At 46.0% G+C, this 18,134-nt stretch overlaps 1 protein-coding gene across 1 annotated transcript in view; it reads right to left on the reverse strand.

Moving 5' to 3' along the window:
• IGHMBP2 (immunoglobulin mu DNA binding protein 2) overlaps positions 1-18,134 on the reverse strand; it is a 352,665-nt gene that overhangs the window by 95,378 nt on the left and 239,153 nt on the right. The window contains exon 13 of the mRNA XM_085644756.1: positions 15,010-15,876. Within this exon, the coding sequence (XP_085500882.1) occupies positions 15,010-15,876 (867 nt within the window). The remainder of the gene's footprint in view (positions 1-15,009; positions 15,877-18,134) is intronic.

An 18,134-nucleotide genomic window follows, 5' to 3' on the forward strand; every position in this document is an offset into this window, starting at 1 on the left:
TCACTAGATGGTAGGAAGTTGTTCACTCGATCAGCCTTAGGAACCGGGGAGAAGGAGGCCATTGCAGTCCAGGCATCCCAGTGGATGCGGCAACCCATCTATACCCTGACCGACATATGGAACACCATGCGAGATTATGAACCGGTAATGCAGCAGCACGCGTTGGCCCATATGGCCCAACGCCTCATCTCATTGTGGGAACAAGCCTATAAAGAGGACAGAGCTCCGGCCATCCTATATGATATTTGCACTCAGGCCCATAGATCTCATCTGAGTCCAGAAGCGGTGTATGGGAACGTGAACACCTTAGTCAGTTACAGAATGCGCCTGCCCGCAGCTAGCTCTGTAGGGGTACAGCAATTCCCGATGCGTGAGGTGCACCCTATTTATCACCCCGAAGTAACCAAGATAATAGACGCACAAGGAGCGGTCACCCGCCCAAGGGTAGCCGCCCGTTTTCAGGAACAATGGGTATATACCCCCTGGAAACGTAGTGAGGTACTTTCTTTGAAAACTCAGTTGCCTGACCCCAGGAAGAACCCTACCGCATATTATAAGGAACTGACAGAAGCCGCCTCCTCGGCGGTGATGACACTGGCTGACATTGAGCTATTCTTTGCTTTATTGGTACCGGTGGACATATGGCGGCAGGTACATGACCAGGATCATGTGGCGGAGTTCGGAGGAACATGGGAACAATTGAGAGACTGGGACAGGGATCGTAAGCCAGGAGATAAACCTAGAAGTGAGATATTGGCTTTACATGAGAAAATAATAACCTATATGCATTCCCTAATTCCCCCCAGGAAGGTGGATTGGGACAAATTGACTGCATGTAAGCAGAAGAAAGACGAGAACGTGTCCGACTTCTTCACGAGGTTCGAGGGAGTTTTTATTGATTTTAGTGGGCAAGATCTGTCTAAGGAGGGTGGCATACGTCTGTTTGTCAACAGGTTTGTAACTAACCTGTTGCCTGAGATATCGGCCCGACTTCAGGCTGCGGAGAGTACCTGGACTACATCAACCCCCTCGACTATTCTGAGCATGGCCCAATACTATGAGCATCGGGAGAACGAGAGTAAGGAGAAGACGGAAAAGAGATCGAAGGACTTGAAAACTAGGGTTTTGTTACAGCAAGTTGAGAGGGGACGCGGTAGGGTAGGGGAACACAGAATTTCGCCCCACGAGGGGCGGGGCTCGGACAGGGTGTAGGACGAACTGATTTAGGAATAAATCAGTGTGCCTTCTGTAGGCAGGAAGGGCACTGGCGAGCTCAGTGTCCGTTGCCGCAGGCACAGAGCGGGGTTTCGAGGGGTCAAGGAAGAGGCCGCAGCAGTGGTCGGCGAGGTGGATATACGAGACAAGACGGGGTTGGGCAAGGTGAGGATAGCCAGAATTGTTTTGACCATGGTCGAGGAAAACAGTACTATAACGAAGGATGTGTAAGTAATGACTCGGCAGGCTACAGTGAGGCATAGGGAAGCCGAGGACAGAGTGGGGGACGCGTGTCAATTCCGATCGATCAAAACGGACCTTATGTACATGCTCGTTTAATGGATGCATCAGGTAAGTTTCTAGTTGACACAGGGGCTATGAATAGTTCTGTTTCACATGCCCTTGTCCCTGGGGCTGCTCTGTCTGGCCAGAATAATGTGTCTGTCGGTTTCTCCGGAACTCCAGTGGTAAGCCCCATCTCCCAACCTCTTTCTCTGAACTTGGGGCCGATTTCAATTGACTCACATTTCCTTCTGAATTCACAATGTGGGGAGAATCTTTTGGGTATGGACATACTGGTGAGGCTGTATGCCCGCATTTATTGCTCTCCTGATGGTGTCTACTTAACGATTAGGAAACCCTTACCTCCCTCTGCACAATGTTTCTCTAAAACGGACCCTTTGCCCCCTGAGCTCGCCAAGATTCCACAGAGTCTCTGGGCTACTGGAGATACTGATGTAGGGTTGTTGAGCATACCACCCATTTCGATCACTCTGAAACAAAATGCTCGATTACCCAGAGTTCCGCAGTATAAAATTGCCCCCGCAGGGGAGCGGGCATTACTATCCATTGTCCACGATTTGATCCGCATGGGGGTGGTGGAAGAGACGGTTTCTAACACGTGCAACAGCCCTATTCTTCCTATTCATAAACGTGCCCCGATAGATCAGAGTCCTGATTATGCTGATACTTATCGTTTTTTGATCGACCTGCGAGAAATCAACAAGATTGTTGTACCCCAATATCCTGTAGTGCCTGACATCACTACTATCCTGACTATGATTCCCCCGACGGCTAGATTTTTCTCTGTCATTGATTTGAAGAACGCTTTTTTCAGTATTCCCATACATCAAGATAGCCGTTATCTTTTCGGATTCTCCTTAGGGGGTCGCAGCTTCAGATGTTGTCGCGCCCCACAGGGCTATACAGAGAGTCCTAGTATTTATAGCCAAGCGCTTAAAACGTTGTTGGACACATTAACCTTGCCACCCGGTAACGTTTTGGTGCAGTATGTGGATGATTTTCTCGTGGCCTCTGATACGGAGCATGGTTGCCGACTGGGGACGTCTGCCTTGTTACAGCACCTGGCAGACCACGGTAATAAAGTTTCGTTGTCTAAATTTCAATATTGTCGACCGGAGGTGACCTATCTCGGTCATCTCCTGTCGAAGGAGGGACGACGGCTAACCCCTGATCGTATTCTAACCATATCTAACATGCCTGTTCCTTGCACGCAACGTGATGTCCGCGCTTTGCTTGGTATAACTTCTTACTGTCGCCAATGGATCCCTAACTATTCCCTATTGACTAAACCTTTCTTGCATCTAACGACTAAAGATGTGCATGAACCTTTACCTTGGACATCTGAATGTCAGAATGCTTTTGTTGCTCTGAAATCTGCTCTTTGCTCTGCTCCCGTGCTTGGCACCCCTGATTACCGGAAGCCTTTTGTACTCTATGTGCATGAGGTGGACGGTTGCTCGCTTTCAGTGTTAACACAAGGATTTGGTGGTAAGCAAAGACCTTGTGCATACTTTTCGGCGGTATTGGATAATGTCGCCAGGGCACTTCCCAGTTGTCTGAGAGCCACGGCTGCGGTTGCAGGGGCGATCCGACAATCGGAAGGGCTTGTCCTGAATACGGACCTGACAATAATGATGCCCCACGCTTTGGACATATTATTGAACAGGACGCAGACTCAGCACTTAACTAGTGCGCGTCTTACGGGGTACGAATTGACCCTGTTTGCACCACACATTACTATAAAACGTTGTGTCACCTTGAACCCTGCTACGTTACTACCCCTCCCCCCGGAGGATCATAGTCAAGATATACATGATTGCATATTTCGGACAGAAGAGGAAACGAAGGGGCGGATAGATTTGACAGACATTCCCTTATCTGACCCTCAAGGGGAATTGTACGTTGATGGCTCATGTTTTCGGTTACCCAATGGCACTACGACTGCTGCTTATGCGATAACCACGTTGCAAACAATAGTTGAGACGGCTAAGGTACCTTATCAATCGGCCCAGGCAGCCGAGTTAGTCGCATTACTAAGGGCTTGTGAATTGGGTGAAGGGTTGAGGATAAATGTCTACACCGATAGCCAGTATGCCTTCGGCGTAGCACATAGCTTTGGAAGATTGTGGGCGGAGAGAGGTTTCCTTACATCCCATGGGCAAAAGATACAGAATGGTCAATTGGTGTTGAGGTTGTTAGCCGCCCTGACCCTGCCCCAAGCCATAGCAGTTGTTAAGTGCAGTGCGCACAAAGCAATAGTTGATGATGTGGGTAAGGGTAATTCCTTCGCGGACAGAATCGCTAAAGAGACTGCCCAATCCAATACCACTTCCATGTTTGTAACAAGTTCGTATAACGGGATGATAGAGGCGGAGGCATTCAGTAACACTATAGACAGCGTAAGAGACTTGCAATCCGAAGCGACCCCTGAAGAACTACAATACTGGCAAGAGCAGATAGGGAAGCTGGATGACAATGGATGCTGGATTGATCTGTCAGAAAGATGTAGGTGGCTGCTACCGAACGCCTTTGTGACTGCAGTTGTGTCCATGGCACACTGTCCGGCACATGTGGGAATTCAAGGTATTTGCGCAATCCTGGATCCTGTATGGTATAATACCAACATCCACAGGACTGCGAAGCATCTAGTTCAGAATTGCATGATTTGTCTACAGCATAACCCGGGGGGTAGTATCCCTGTTTTGACTGGCAGCTTCGCGCCACCCACCCTACCTTTTGAGGTACTACAAATGTACTTCATTCAGTTTGAACGGGTTAATAATCTTAAGTACGTTTTGGTGGTGGTCTGTACGTTTAGCAAGTGGGTGGAGGCGTACCCTACCAAGGAAAATACTGCCTTAGCCACCGCGAAGGCCTTGGTAAAAGAGTTCTTTCCCCGCTATGGGATACCCCGGGTGATTTGGAGTGACAATGGGAAACATTTCAATCCCGATCTGGTTAAACATGTTTGCAAGGGCCTGGCAATACAGCAGAAGTTTCATGCGGCTCGCCACCCCCAATCAGCAGGATTGGTGGAAAAATATAATGGAATCCTTAAATTAAAGTTGGCCAAGCTGCAGGACACGACAGGTCTAAAGTGGCCCGATCTCTTACCTCTGGCTTTACTATCTGTAAGGACCACTCCTCACTCCCGTAGTGGAATATCGCCATATGAGGTGATATTTGGTAGGCCCGCTAATGTATGGGGCGTGCCGCGACCAAAATCCCTTAGAGACATCGAGTACCCTATGTTGGCAGATTACCTTTATGCACTAACTAAAGATCTTCGTTCCATTCATCAACAGATAACTGCAGTGCTGCAGCCTCTGCCGGAGGGTCCCGGACACGGCGTGGAGCCTGGACAGTGGGTTCTGGTTCGGAACTACCAACGGAAATCGAGTCTAGACCCACGCTGGACCAAGCCTTTCCAGGTGCTTCTGGCCACAAGGACGGCTGTGAAGGTCGAAGGGAAGCGGCATTGGATCCATGTGTCTCACCTGAAGAAGGTCCCCCTTCCCTTGCCGGATGACCAACGGGACCAAAGTGAGGTGTTGAGACACGAAAGCGACAAGTCAGCCGAAGAGTCACCTTCCCCGGACGCCCGAGGAGAAACGGATGGGCGAGAGGAGGGTGTCGTAAGTTCGGCGACATCTGTAAGAGGTAATCAGGCAACTGGGGCTACAACGGGTGACAAGAGAAGTCACACACCCAGTCCTTTACCTGACCCCACTGTGCCTGTTCTTTTCATTAATCCTGAAACACCGGGTCCTGTTCGCTATAACCTGCGGCCCCGACCAAAAGCAAAGATCCCAGGCTCGGGCTAGAGAATGAGAGCGAGAGACCTGGGCAGCCTCTGGGAATAAGTAAAAACACTGGACTGAACCCGTTGAGAGCTTGGAACTTTTTGATATTGCTCTGTTCAGAAAGAAGATAGAGACATTGGTTGACTGGTGGGGGCCCAGGTGGAGTTTTCCTTTCTTTGAAATTACATGGAACAATAGGAGTCTGCCTGTGAGGCTCTATAACGGACACAGGAAAGAAGCACCCTCCGGCAGGTTGGACTGCTTGTAGATTTTCTGTTTTCCCGAGCTTATAACTGGACTTTTAGTGAGAATGTACCCTTTTGGCCGCTTTGTCCCTGAAGAGGAGCGTCCCATAGTACGCCGCCCTTTGCATCCACATTTGCCAATGTTTTCTACTTGGAGCTTGCGTGCCAAGATTGTTTTTATTGTCATAATAATTGTTTCATTAATGTTATGTTTAGGAATGTTCATTTATCTAGAATTCCGTTATCCTGTACATACCCTAATAGCCACCACTCCCGTCCCAGAGGAGCACCATTTTCAGACTTTTGCCCCGCATAAAGAAAGACACCGCCAGACCTATGTAAACAATGCTTTCATTGAAATGTTGCACCAAACCCACAGTTCAACGAATACCACAAACTGCTGGGTATGTGGGCTCCTCCCCTCAGTAATGCACAAACATGATCTGTTCATTTCAATGCCGTTGTCATATTTAGGCAGTTGTGAAGCATGGTTTAGATTATTGTCGATGTATGAACATTATGCAGTTGATGGACACCGATTTTCAGAGAAGGATTATGATTTGATTCTGGCCTATATAGAGTCTGGATTCACCCCAAATGCCGAGGGTACGGACGGAACCCTGGATCCTACAGCTTGTATGAATGTGTATACGGAACATGAGAATGACACCTGGTTAAGGGATGAGGTATCGGATTTTGTGTCCTTCAACTTTACCGAGTATTTTAGATATTTCCAGGAGCGAAATGTGTCAAATGAAAGAGTCATCCCGGTCCCTGTGTTGAATAGCACATCCTCCTTTTGCATACATGGTACTGGCCATTTATTTGTTGGTTATAGTAGATGTAACTATAGCTATAGATTACAAACCTTTAGCAGCCCACCTATACTCACTCCCCCGAATGTATATTTTGTATGCGGAGAAAATGCTTACACTTGGCTTCCTAGAGGATGGTCAGGTAAATGCTACTTGTCCTTCTTATACCCTCCTGTTTATATAGCGCCTTCTGATTATCACCGATCTCACTCACTGAATCGGCGAAGCTTAGACTCAGTAAAAACTGATGGAGATGCCACTGACCAGACTGATACCCCTGCCCAACATTTTGTCGATATAATAAAGGAAGTTCTTCCTATGTGGGGACCCCTTGTGACCAGTAAGGAAATTAGAAGACTGTCCAGGGTGGTAGAGGGAGTAGTAAATACCACTGCGGGTATACTGACCAATATCACAGTCGAGCTTCAAGCGACCCGACTTGTGACGCTTCAGAACCGCCTTGTTTTAGACGTTATCCTAGCTGACCGCGGGGGAGCATGTAGAGTGATTGGCAGCTCCTGCTGTGTATATATACCTGACTCCGCCCCCTCAGTCCATCTGGCCATACAGAAGTTACATCGATTGGCATCCGAGATTCATACGGAGACCAGAACCTGGTCTATTTCAGGCTGGTTCTGGGATCTCCTTACCACCTGGGGTTGGAAAATCTTCATGTGCCTTCTAGGAATAGGAGGTTTCCTTTTCACTTGTTGTGTCTGCATCCAATGTGGGCCCGCTTGTTGTTCCTATTGTGCCACCCAGGTCCGCCTTGCCTTACCTACTCCTAAAGCAAACCCGGGTAAGGTAAATGCTCAATGCTCAATTAGTTCAGAAAGAGATACATGATATAATGCAAATAGACGAGGGAATTTTTGAAGAGTAGTCCCCTAGATAGCTACATTATGCTAAAAAGGGCCGTTCTGTGGGATTCGAGTCAAATATGTGTAGTTAGCATAATGTATCTTAGACTGTATCTCTACTCCATAAGCGTCGAGGACTGCTTTATAAAGTAACTCCTCTGGTTTACGTGTCCTGCATGATAGAAAGGGCCGAAAAGCCATACTGTGGCCATCTTGATTCATGAACAGTCGTACCTCAGATCACGTGTCTCTCTCTGTCTCTCTCTCTCTCTCTCTCTCTCTGCCCTCCCTTCTGCATGATTTAGCTCGTACCAGCCTAAAGACAGGATGAATTGTATTTACGGCCGAGGCCCAAGGTCACATCTGCAGTAGGGAGTACTAAGCTAAATTCCTCTGTGCCCGAGACGAAAGGGAGCCACCCGGCCGACCTTCTTTGAACGAGATAGTAACCTTATACAGGCAGATGGTATGAGCTCATTTAGGAGCTCTAGGACTAACTGGTACTTTTCCACTTGCAATGCTTTGTATGCTGAATCTGTAATGTATATAAGTGTGGTTCTGTCAAGGAGCCAGCAGTCTTCTTCGGCACACCTGCTGGGTGAGGTTCGATGAGGCTCCTCTATGTAGAGTTCTGTTGTGGCCAATAAACGCTTGAACCTTCTACGTTGCCAACTGCTTATTATTGACTTGATATTGCGGGCCACTGGTAACTGTGGCCCTTGGGATTACTATTAGATTACTTCAACCTTACTCATAAGATACACAGATATCCGGTAGAAAGAATATATTTTGTCACCGCAGCTATACCTTAGGACCCACTGGGTTGGAATTATCACCGGTTATAAGGTCCAAGGTTTCATTTCACTCCGTTACAGCCCTGGTGAATTCAAGGGTTCACACCCAATTGACGAAACACGTGTTGGCTGGCTCACAAAGCAATTAATAATTATAAAGTAAGAATCAAAGAAAAACATACCTTTGTCTTTCAATATTTGCTATAAGCTCACTTCTCTGTATTGTTTCTTTCACTCATATGCGTGGGCACAGGACTTGTTGATATCTAGTGACGGACCTAGGTCCCTAATTGAGGGTTTAGGGGTTTCTCCCTCACATGTAGCACCGCATCCACTGTACCTACTCGTGCTAACTTCACGTTTGGCAAGCGCCACTCTATACCCTATGAACAATTAACACCCCCATTTAGTTTTCTTTCAGCCTCAGAGTCATTCTCACCGAAATCCAAGATAGAAACAGAAACATCTGTATCATAGCCTGAATATCTTGGACTCGCCATTCCGTGGGATAGGCACGAAACTGCACCATGTCAGAACCGCCCCAATGAAAAGAAGTGTCTGACAGGGAGTCATGTGTGACTTCGGCACGTTGATAGTGAACCCCAGCGAATGCAGGAGGTTTGCCATAGCCTGGAGGTGGGAGACAAATGCTTGGGGCGAGCCCGCCTTCAACAACCAGTCATCAAAATAGGGGAAGACTAGAACCCCTGATCTCCGCAGATGGGTTGCGACCACCGACATCACCTTTGTGAACACCCAAGGGGTGCTGGTGAGGCCAAAGGGGAGCACGGCAAATTGAAAGTGCTTGTGATCCACTGTAAACCGTAGGGAGCGACAATGGGCAGGCAGAATGGGGATATGAAAATAGGCATCCTGCAAGTCCAGCGCTACCATCCAGTCTCCTGGGACCAAGGCAGACAGGACTTGAGCAAGAGTGAGCATCTTGAGTTTCTCCTTTTTGAGAAAGTAATTGAGGGCTCTGAGGTCCAGGATAGGACGAAGGCCTCCATCCTTCTTCGGCACTAGAAAGTAGCAAAAAGAGCAACCATTGTCTACTTCGGACCCGGGAACCCTCTCGATAGCTCCCTAGGCCAAGAGAGCTGAGACTTCCTCGTGGAACAAGGCACGTGATCCTCCATCAGCCGATCGTACACTGGAGGCATGGCTGCAGGAGCAGTCTCTAAAAGAGAGGGAGTAGCCCCTTAACATTATTTGCAACACCCACCTGTCCGATGTAATGTTTTGCCAGTTGTGGAGATGATGGTGTGAGACTGAGTTGTGGCTGTGAGACTCAGTAACCAAAGTGAGAACTGCAGACTTAGGAAGGGACTAGGTTGGCAGATGGTAAGAGGCAGCACAGGGGGATGTGGAAGAGGGGGGGACTAAAGGACAAAGTATATAGCAGTAAAATGGTGGCAAAAGACAGGCTAAAGGGAGAATTGCGTGTAAGGAAAGAAAAATCATAGTAGGGGGCAGAAATTAAATGAAAGGTGGGTTGCATTCATGGTATAAAGTGCAGAGCAGACACATTATGCTTGGAGATAATGAAATGAGCAAATTGCAGGTGAAGGGTTGACAGTTGTAATGCAAACTTCCAAGGATCATGGTTATAGAAGAAATAATCATTGGCAAAGCCAATAGGTGTGGATGAGCATTTTGGCTTTGCAAATGCTTGTTTTGTCATGGTTTTGGTAAAGTTTTATTTTTGTGGGGGAGCTGCTGGGGCCGCGTCAATATTTCTTTTTAAAAACTACAGAAAGAATATTTCTTTGTTCTCAAAAATATACATATTGCCATAGTAGTCCATGACACTGAAGGGAGCTGCATTGGGTGCAATGTGCATCTTGTGAGAGACCAGAATGCCATTACTCACAGTGAAGTTAACCAATGGCTGAAGTGGGACTGGCTCATGCTGCATGCTATAAGGGCAGAAGAAAAATGTGAACAACATAATAGACCAATGGACGAAGAGGGTTGGTTGAAAGCCACTATGTATAAGTACATTATATGAATGCTTTGCAGTGGGAATTCATTTTTTTAAAGCAGAAAAACTAAGGGATATGTGCTGGGTTGAAGCAGCAAACTATGAATCTTTAATCTCGACACCGACTAAAACAGGATCATACCGGCAGAAACTTTTAGATTTTGAATTTTAGCTTGCTATAACTGATGGCAGAGAAGAGAAATACAAGTTTAAAAAAGAAAAACAGCGGACCTCTTAATTCTGCCTTGGCCTGTCGCCTCATTTGTTCCTGCTCCAATTTCCTCCTGCAGATTCCAATATAAAACAGGCATTGGCAAAATCAATAGGTCTGGCATTGGCTGGCAGCATTTGCTTGGACTATGCTTGTTTTCTTTTGTTATGGTTTTTGCAAAACTTAATTGTTAAAGGAGCTGCTGTACTCCCACCAGATAAAAAAAAACATAGATAAAAGCTAAAATATTTTAATTCTCTCAAAAAACACACATTGAGATAGCGCTCCTCGAGAAACAGCAGAATGCGGTCATAGTGAAGTTAGTACATGGTTGAAAGTGGGCTGACCGAAGCAGATCAATGGATGAAGAATGCTGGCTGAAAGAGAGTATGAGCAATATATGTATATATATTTGTATTAAAATCAAAAGGTTTTGAGTAACGAGGATTGGCAATATGGCCAAATATCTGACCTCCAACTCCCTACTTCCCAAAATGGTTCCAAATGGTTACAAATCCCTTCTTTTAAATATGCAACCTTAAGAAAATGCGTCCAAACCTGTTCAAGTTTTTCAAGGTTGTAGCCTGCAAGGAAGACTGGATCATTACAAATCCACCTAGGCCAGTTCTTTAGGCTGAGCATTCGAGTCCTCTTGTATACTTTAGTATATACTTATATGTGTATGTACTTTGTGGGCTCTGGAGACCAGCCCTAGGACTTGTCCGCTTCCGCTTAGGGACTTTTTTCTGTTCTAACTGCCTCTATTTAACTGTCTTGATAGAAAACGACCAGTAGAGGTCAGTAAAATACCAGAATTGCTTTCTGCTGAGGGACTTTCTTTTTTTAACTTTTCTGGCAACTGCCTCGATTTAACTTTCTTGATAGTAAACGACCAGCAGAGGTCAGTAAAATACCAGAATCACTTTAGCATTCTCTAGATTCCAGTCTAAAGAAATTGTCTTCCACGGCCACCCATAGACAATAATATTTTTTTCAACTCTTGTATTTTCTGAGATATGACCACCGAAGGCCCTGATTTTATATTAAAAACAGAGCTTTGGACTATACCATTTCCCGCTGCAAGGCAATATTTCTCCCCATGTGTTCACATACCTGGCGTGTCACGCAGTTTGGTGCTTACTTTCCCTCCATGTTAAAGAACAATAGTTGTTTCAGCACCTAGGCTAAAGTGCTGCATAGCTACATACATATAAGGTCCCAAAGGCGAGACCGATTGCATTGCAAATGCTTGTCTTAATAGTCTGCAAGTAGCGATAAATTCTAGGATCTGGCTTACTTGTGTCTGGGACTGCCGACAGTAAGAACGATAAAATCTTGGGGCTGCTGACCTTTGCCTGTCTGCTCTACCTTGCACACGACACTGTACCTAATGTATGTGCTCCACATCTCTATCTGCTCCCAGACTTTAGTAGACCATAAATCTGTGGCATCCAGGTTAAGAGCAGATTGTTGTTTGGTTGCTTGCCACATGGATGCCTCGCCGCTATTGGCCCCAGAGAGAAAGAGTACAGGGAAGCCTTATGGTATATAACCTGGAGCTCAGAGGCAAAAAGGAAAGAAAGCAGAAAAAACTGGTTTCCTTGTAGTACTCCACCCACAGAGAAGACTGCACCAAAGAATCAATCACAGTTGCATCAACATCAAGAGTGCAACATTTGGTTGCCTGTCACTTCCCACCACACATTCTGGCATTCAAGAGAACATTTTAAAGCTTCTAACATAAGCAATGAAATCAGATAAGCACAGCCCTCATCTCGGGTAGTGGCACACAAATGGAATTAAGGGCACTTATTAAGATTTTGTTTTAGCACTGTGCATAAATATTTTCTGCCAATGGTTTCTTTACTCTCACATTGTACAATTTGTTCTATTGTACTATGGTGTACACCTAGCTGGAACCTGAAGCAGTTTTATTTTTGTCATAGATCAGTTTGGTCCATTGAGATGTACTTTTTCGATGTGATTATGTCAATCCGTCTTAAAACGGACTACAATGAGGTTGTTCCCGTTCTATCTGCCAAATTAGGATAGCGTGGAGAATCCCAATGGTACAGGGGCGGACGGAAAGTCCGATCAACTATGGTTCCGCAAGGCGGTCCTTTTCCGTCTGTCTTGAGGAACCCGGAACCAGGGCAACATTGCGGTGGTGCCGTGCAGGCACCGCCGTAGGGATTACAGTATCCCTTTCCGCCTATCTTTTTGCGGTGGATATCCAGCCGCAAAAAGACAGGCGGAGACTGGCTTTGGGGGCCCGTTACGGGTCGCCTGTGTGTGTGGGGTGCCCTGGGGGGGTACCTATGGTACCCCCCTGCAGTTCCATGCACCAAGTGGCAGGCACCGCGTGGTGCCTGCCATGTGGTGCGGGGAAATGCAGTGCATGCTCTTTTGACATTGCGGACGTTCCTCAATGTTAAAAGGCCAGAATGCGCCTGCCAGTAATGCGGGCACATCCTAATTGCACTGGTGGGACTGCCGCACGTCTGGCAGGTGGTCCCAGCACCGCTATGCTGGCGGGCGGACTGATGTTTGCCCACCATCATAATGAGCCCCTTTATCTTTTTTTTTTGTACATAAAAACGGCATTGATCATATATTGGCTGGAAATGTAGTACAGAGAAAAAGACAATTTACACGTAAAACAACTGAATGATTACGAAAGTGACGTGTGACTGCCTTGCACATCATAAATACTGAATGAGACAGGGAAACCTCCCAACTTACATCTAGGTAGTTGAGCAACAATCACCCTCCCGAGTGGGACTCCCATTACTCTCTATATGCATGCTATGGGTCCCAAAACTTACCCTATTTCCTGGGGCAGCCCAGGCTGTGGTACATCACATCCTCCTCCCTCTGACACCAGTCTAGGTTGTTTCACTAGTCCGTTATGCTCGGTAGCCTACTCTGCCCCAGGTTCTTCCTATATTTCGTGTTGCCACCCACGCCACCATCAAGAGACATATTATCGAATATCTGGGGCACACCTCCTCCCCCGTTGAGTGCAGAAGGAGACACCTAGCCTCTGTCGGTACATTGCGGCCCACAACCCGAGACATAACCTTTGCCATACCACTCCAGTAACACTGAACCTTGGAACAGTCCAACAATAAATAAAGAAGGGACCCACCATGCCACAATCTCTTGTGCACAGAGCCGTATCGCACCTACACAACTGGTGAATGAGGGCATCTGGAATAGTACCATCTATGTAGTATCCTCAATTGCACCAATCCGATCGCCTTCTCCCTGGGGATTTGAATCGCCTCAATACATCATCGTCCTTGATCGATCCTAGGTCACCCTCCTATACTTCCCTTAGCTTCTGCAGGGGGTCAGGAGTATTGTTCATTAACTTCCATTAGGTCATAGAGGTCCCTTTAGTGGGCATAGGATCTGATAGCAGTTGGTCCTCCAGTGGAGCTGACTCAGGCATTTGCTCTCCCTCCAGTATGTGCTGCCTAAGTGCGTACCCCAACTGCAGCTACCGAATCCTTTCAGAGTCCGCCATCTCAAACTAAGTCCGCAGCTCTTCAAAGGTTATCAGAGGCTGGCGCCTTCATATATCGCCCAGATATTCAATACCTAGGAGCTCCCATCTCTGCAAGCCCTTTAGCTTTCTGACTGCCCACAGTAGATCGCTGTCCTAATGCGGCATCTGATTCGTCAGCTTACCCTCCCATCCCAGGAACCTGGTGCCGTCACGTCATGCCATGTCTGAGTATGGGTCGGGACCACCCCTTCCCGTCTTCTCCGGTAGAGCAGTGCTGGATAGCACGGGCTGCCCATGGCCTCACGTCCAACAGTAAATGCTGGTTTGTCCCTGTCTGTAAATATCCAATCATGGTTTACAATCAATTGGGCCACCCAGTAATATTTGCGCACGTCTAAGTCCATCAGTCCCCCCTCATATACGCCTGCCTGTCGCTTACCCAGGGCGATTCTGGAGCTCCCCCTATCTCATAGAAGTCCACGCAGTTTGCTGTCAACTTTCCTAAGTAAGTCTGGAGGTACTTTGTAGGGGATGCTTTGTAGCACGTACAACAAGCGCGGGAGGGCAATCATCCTAAAGAGTTCCCGTTTTTTCACTCAGTGTGGTAAGACTTATAAGACACAGTCCTCAGAAATTGATCAAAACTCGGAACTGAACTAAATCGAACACTGATATTGATGATATTAAAAGTCCTACGGACCCCATATGTTAAAGGCTGAGAAAAGCACATGCAATACAAAATACAATTTTCACCTGAATATTTTTTCTGAAAGTGTTAATGTGGGCACTGATATAACGAGGATCCTAGGTGTGTAGAGATTACCTACACAATGATGGACTGAATTATAGCAATAGGTGTCACTGCAGTGTAACCCCAAAAGGACATCAATGACTTTTGGGCGAGAACACATTTTTTAGACATTACTAGCTCTGCAAATGTTTGTGCATGGTATTTCTACAGCGTGAAGTAGACACGTCACACAAGGGTGCGGAGAGCTGGGCCTTTTAGTTCATGTCCCCAATGTTCTGAACCATGTGTTTTTGTTTAACGCTACACCTGTTCTAAATTGGGTCTAGCCTCCTTCATACAAGGCTGAGCAACGCCTGGCCTCTTAGTTCATCTTTTGTGCTAGAGAAACGTCTTTCACTCACTCGACAAGCCCAGCTCTTCACACACATCAATGATAGATAAAGCCAACAAGTTCATGCGAAAAGGTAAAAAAATACATTAAAAAACAACAAGAAAAAAAGAGTTTCTTTTTGCATACCTTTCGCCTCAGAGCTTTTCTTCTTCTGTGTTGATTTTTGCATGTTTTCATCGCTATGTTTTTGGGTCTTTTCTTCACGCTTTGCCTTTTCTCTCTGCATCCTTTCCAAATGCAAAGCTTTGAGATCAAGCGCATTTGCAGAGGAGTTTCTGTTTGTTTTCACCTCTGGAACCGCGTCTTCGCCCTTCGGAGTTACTGCAGGTAATAATTTCTTCTCATTTAATATTACAGGCGGTTGATTGAAGGCTGACGTCACATTTGTTTTTCTGACAGTAATATATCGCTCTTTTCCTTCTCCGGTGCTCACGTGCTCTAACCCGTGTGTTTCAGCTATCTGGTGCACCAACAATCTGTCGTGAGAATTTAAATTTGAAGGGAAATCTAACTGCAATTTACTTGTATCCTTGAGAAATTCAGCGATCATACTGTTCAATTCACTGCGGTTATCTTTCATCAAAGGCGCAGTTTTTTTATTTTCCAAAGTCGTGTCACTTTCATTTTGAGTAGAAGAATTAATATGTTTTGATTTCAGAGTGAAGGGCGTTCCTTGTACCTTGGGACGTTCGGTAGATTTCTGACTCCGGTGGCGTGGTTCTTTCAATGCGTCTTTGGAGGGGGCTGGCATTGCCTTTAAAGAGTCCGTCTGCTCACTGGCACCGAGAGGAAGCGAATAGTTCTCTGGCACGATATCATCAAGGTACTCAAAAGCTGTTCGAACCTCTCCGTTTTCAGTCATATAATTCACCAGAGTTTTTAAAAACTTGTGGCTACCCACGGTTCGAGAATCACAGATTATGGCCAGGTGGCGGCGGGCACGGGTTATGGCAACGTTTATTCTTCGATCTTCAGACAGAAAGCCCACGTCACCTACGGAAAAAGTGGAATGTTAGCAGGAGGGACTGACTGTTTACTCGAAACAAGAAAGAAAAAAACGCCACTGAAAATATACATAACATATCAATCTGGGTTCCATTTTAGCATTTCTTCTGGTTGATACACTTTTACAATTGTTTGAGCTAATCTTCACCATCGTGCACACTGACCCAACAGCTAGAACGGTAAAAAACACACCTTGGACTGGCATATTTGACTCTTCTCCAATTAAACGACACCCAGCAAACTCATTTCGCGCACACAGTTTAAGATGCCGTCAATATGGTATCTGGGAACAACATAGGCTGATCTACAAATTATAACTTTTAAAGGAAGTTACCAGAAATCTGTAAAGGGAGTCTAGCTTTATTTTCCGAGCCATTAATCACTTCAATAATAATTCCAGATGATTATTCTCGGAGAGATAAATATCAAACTCCTATTTTTCTCACTATTACTCAAAACCCTCAGGCAATTTTTCTGATATTTCAAAGCAAATCATGGAATTTCCTTAATATTTGCGCAGCAGACCCCAAACACTTTTCACATCCTTTAACACTTACCCATACCTGATCACTTATTAAATGCCCCTTCATCTTTTTTTCCCGAATTTTTCAATGTATTACTCCAAGATTTGTGTATTTCAAGGTAATTCACCCAAAAATAACACACCATGCTGTAATGAGGATTGACACATTCTAAAATCCGAATTACGACTTTGGCTGTAAGGGAACCGCCGTCACTTTTCGGTGGTCCAACCTCCCGCTTCCATGGCGGTCTGACCAGCTAATTACGATGTAAGTGGGAACGCCACCTACAGACCACCGCCAACATTGTTGGTACCACTGCGTCAGACGTATCCCATGGAGGCGTTCCCACCAAGCTTCCTCGCCGGCCATATTAGGACTTGCCTTTCGGCATGGCCGGCAATGGCTTCTAGATCATTACCAGAGCCGAAGCTTGCCGCCGCCATGACTCTGCTGCCCTACACACCGCCAGCCCAGTGGAAAACTCCTGCTATGGCAGGCAGAAATGCTGACGACCTGATGGGGTTTTCTGGACCACCGCCGCCAGGTTAGGAACTCAATACAATGCAAATTAGCTGGAATTTTCCTGTTGTGGGACATATCAACATATCTGTGGCCTCTCAGGAAGCATCTAATCAGAGTGTTTACTATTGCTTTCCTTAAACACCCAATCATAGAGCCATTCCAAACAGCAGGGTTACACATTGGAATACTTTCTGTGACACTGCGCTAGCAGTACACTAGGAATATGATCAACTCTCAGATTGTATCCGAAACTTGTTGAAGCCTCATGAAATCCATTAGTTTTCTCTCAGAAGATTTTTTGGGAGACATCTATAAGGCTGATAGGCCTGTAGTGACTGGGAGACCCTTTATCTCCCTTGTTATGGATGGGGATAATCTCGGTGACCTGGGATTTCGCCACAAGACATGATGGCATTAAAAACCGCTTGGAGTAGAGGTCCCCATATTGTGGATTCAGTTTTGTACATGTCTCCCGGGAGCTTGTCTAAGCCCGGGGCTTTCCCACTATGAAATTAATTTATGGCTAGGATGGTTTTATCTAGGGTAATGACAGTCTCCTCGGTTAATGCTATATCTAAAAATCTCGTTTGTGAGCCTGGATCACATGGAACCCCTTGTCCTGCATATAACTGTTCAAAGGACTCCTTCCATACATGAGGCTGTATATGAATGTCAGTTTCTGTTTTCAAGTTGGGAGACCCTTTAGACAAAAGGTGCCAGAACAGTTGGCTATTCTTTTGCTTTGATGCCTCTACAAGCATACACCAGTTTGCTGACTCCCATTCCCCTTTTGCCTTGGCTTGTTCCAGTTTATACAACTTCCTACAATTTTTGATGTCTATGGGAAGTTTCAACTTAACCGCCACAATTAGGTCAGCCTTGGCTTTTCTGCTAGCCTTATTAAACCGAGGAGCTGTTTGCTGTTTAAAATGATTTTCAATACATTGTTTATAAAAGAATGGCCTTATTGTGGTGGTGAATTGCTGGAATATGGCCATGATGTCATCTGTACTAATGGTGGTGGTACTCAGATCAACAAGAGTCTGCTCAACCTCAGAATACATTTTAGGAAGAACAGTTGGATCAGCCTGTATCATGGGCCATTTAACTCTTTTGTTATTATTACTAGTTATGACTGGGGCTTTCTTATGCCAAGGATTTCTATACAGTAAAGCTGTGCCAGACAACGTGAGAGCCAAA

This window comes from Triturus cristatus, chromosome 3_1, assembly GCF_964204655.1.
Source record: "Triturus cristatus chromosome 3_1, aTriCri1.1, whole genome shotgun sequence".
Lineage (NCBI taxonomy): Eukaryota > Metazoa > Chordata > Amphibia > Caudata > Salamandridae > Triturus > Triturus cristatus.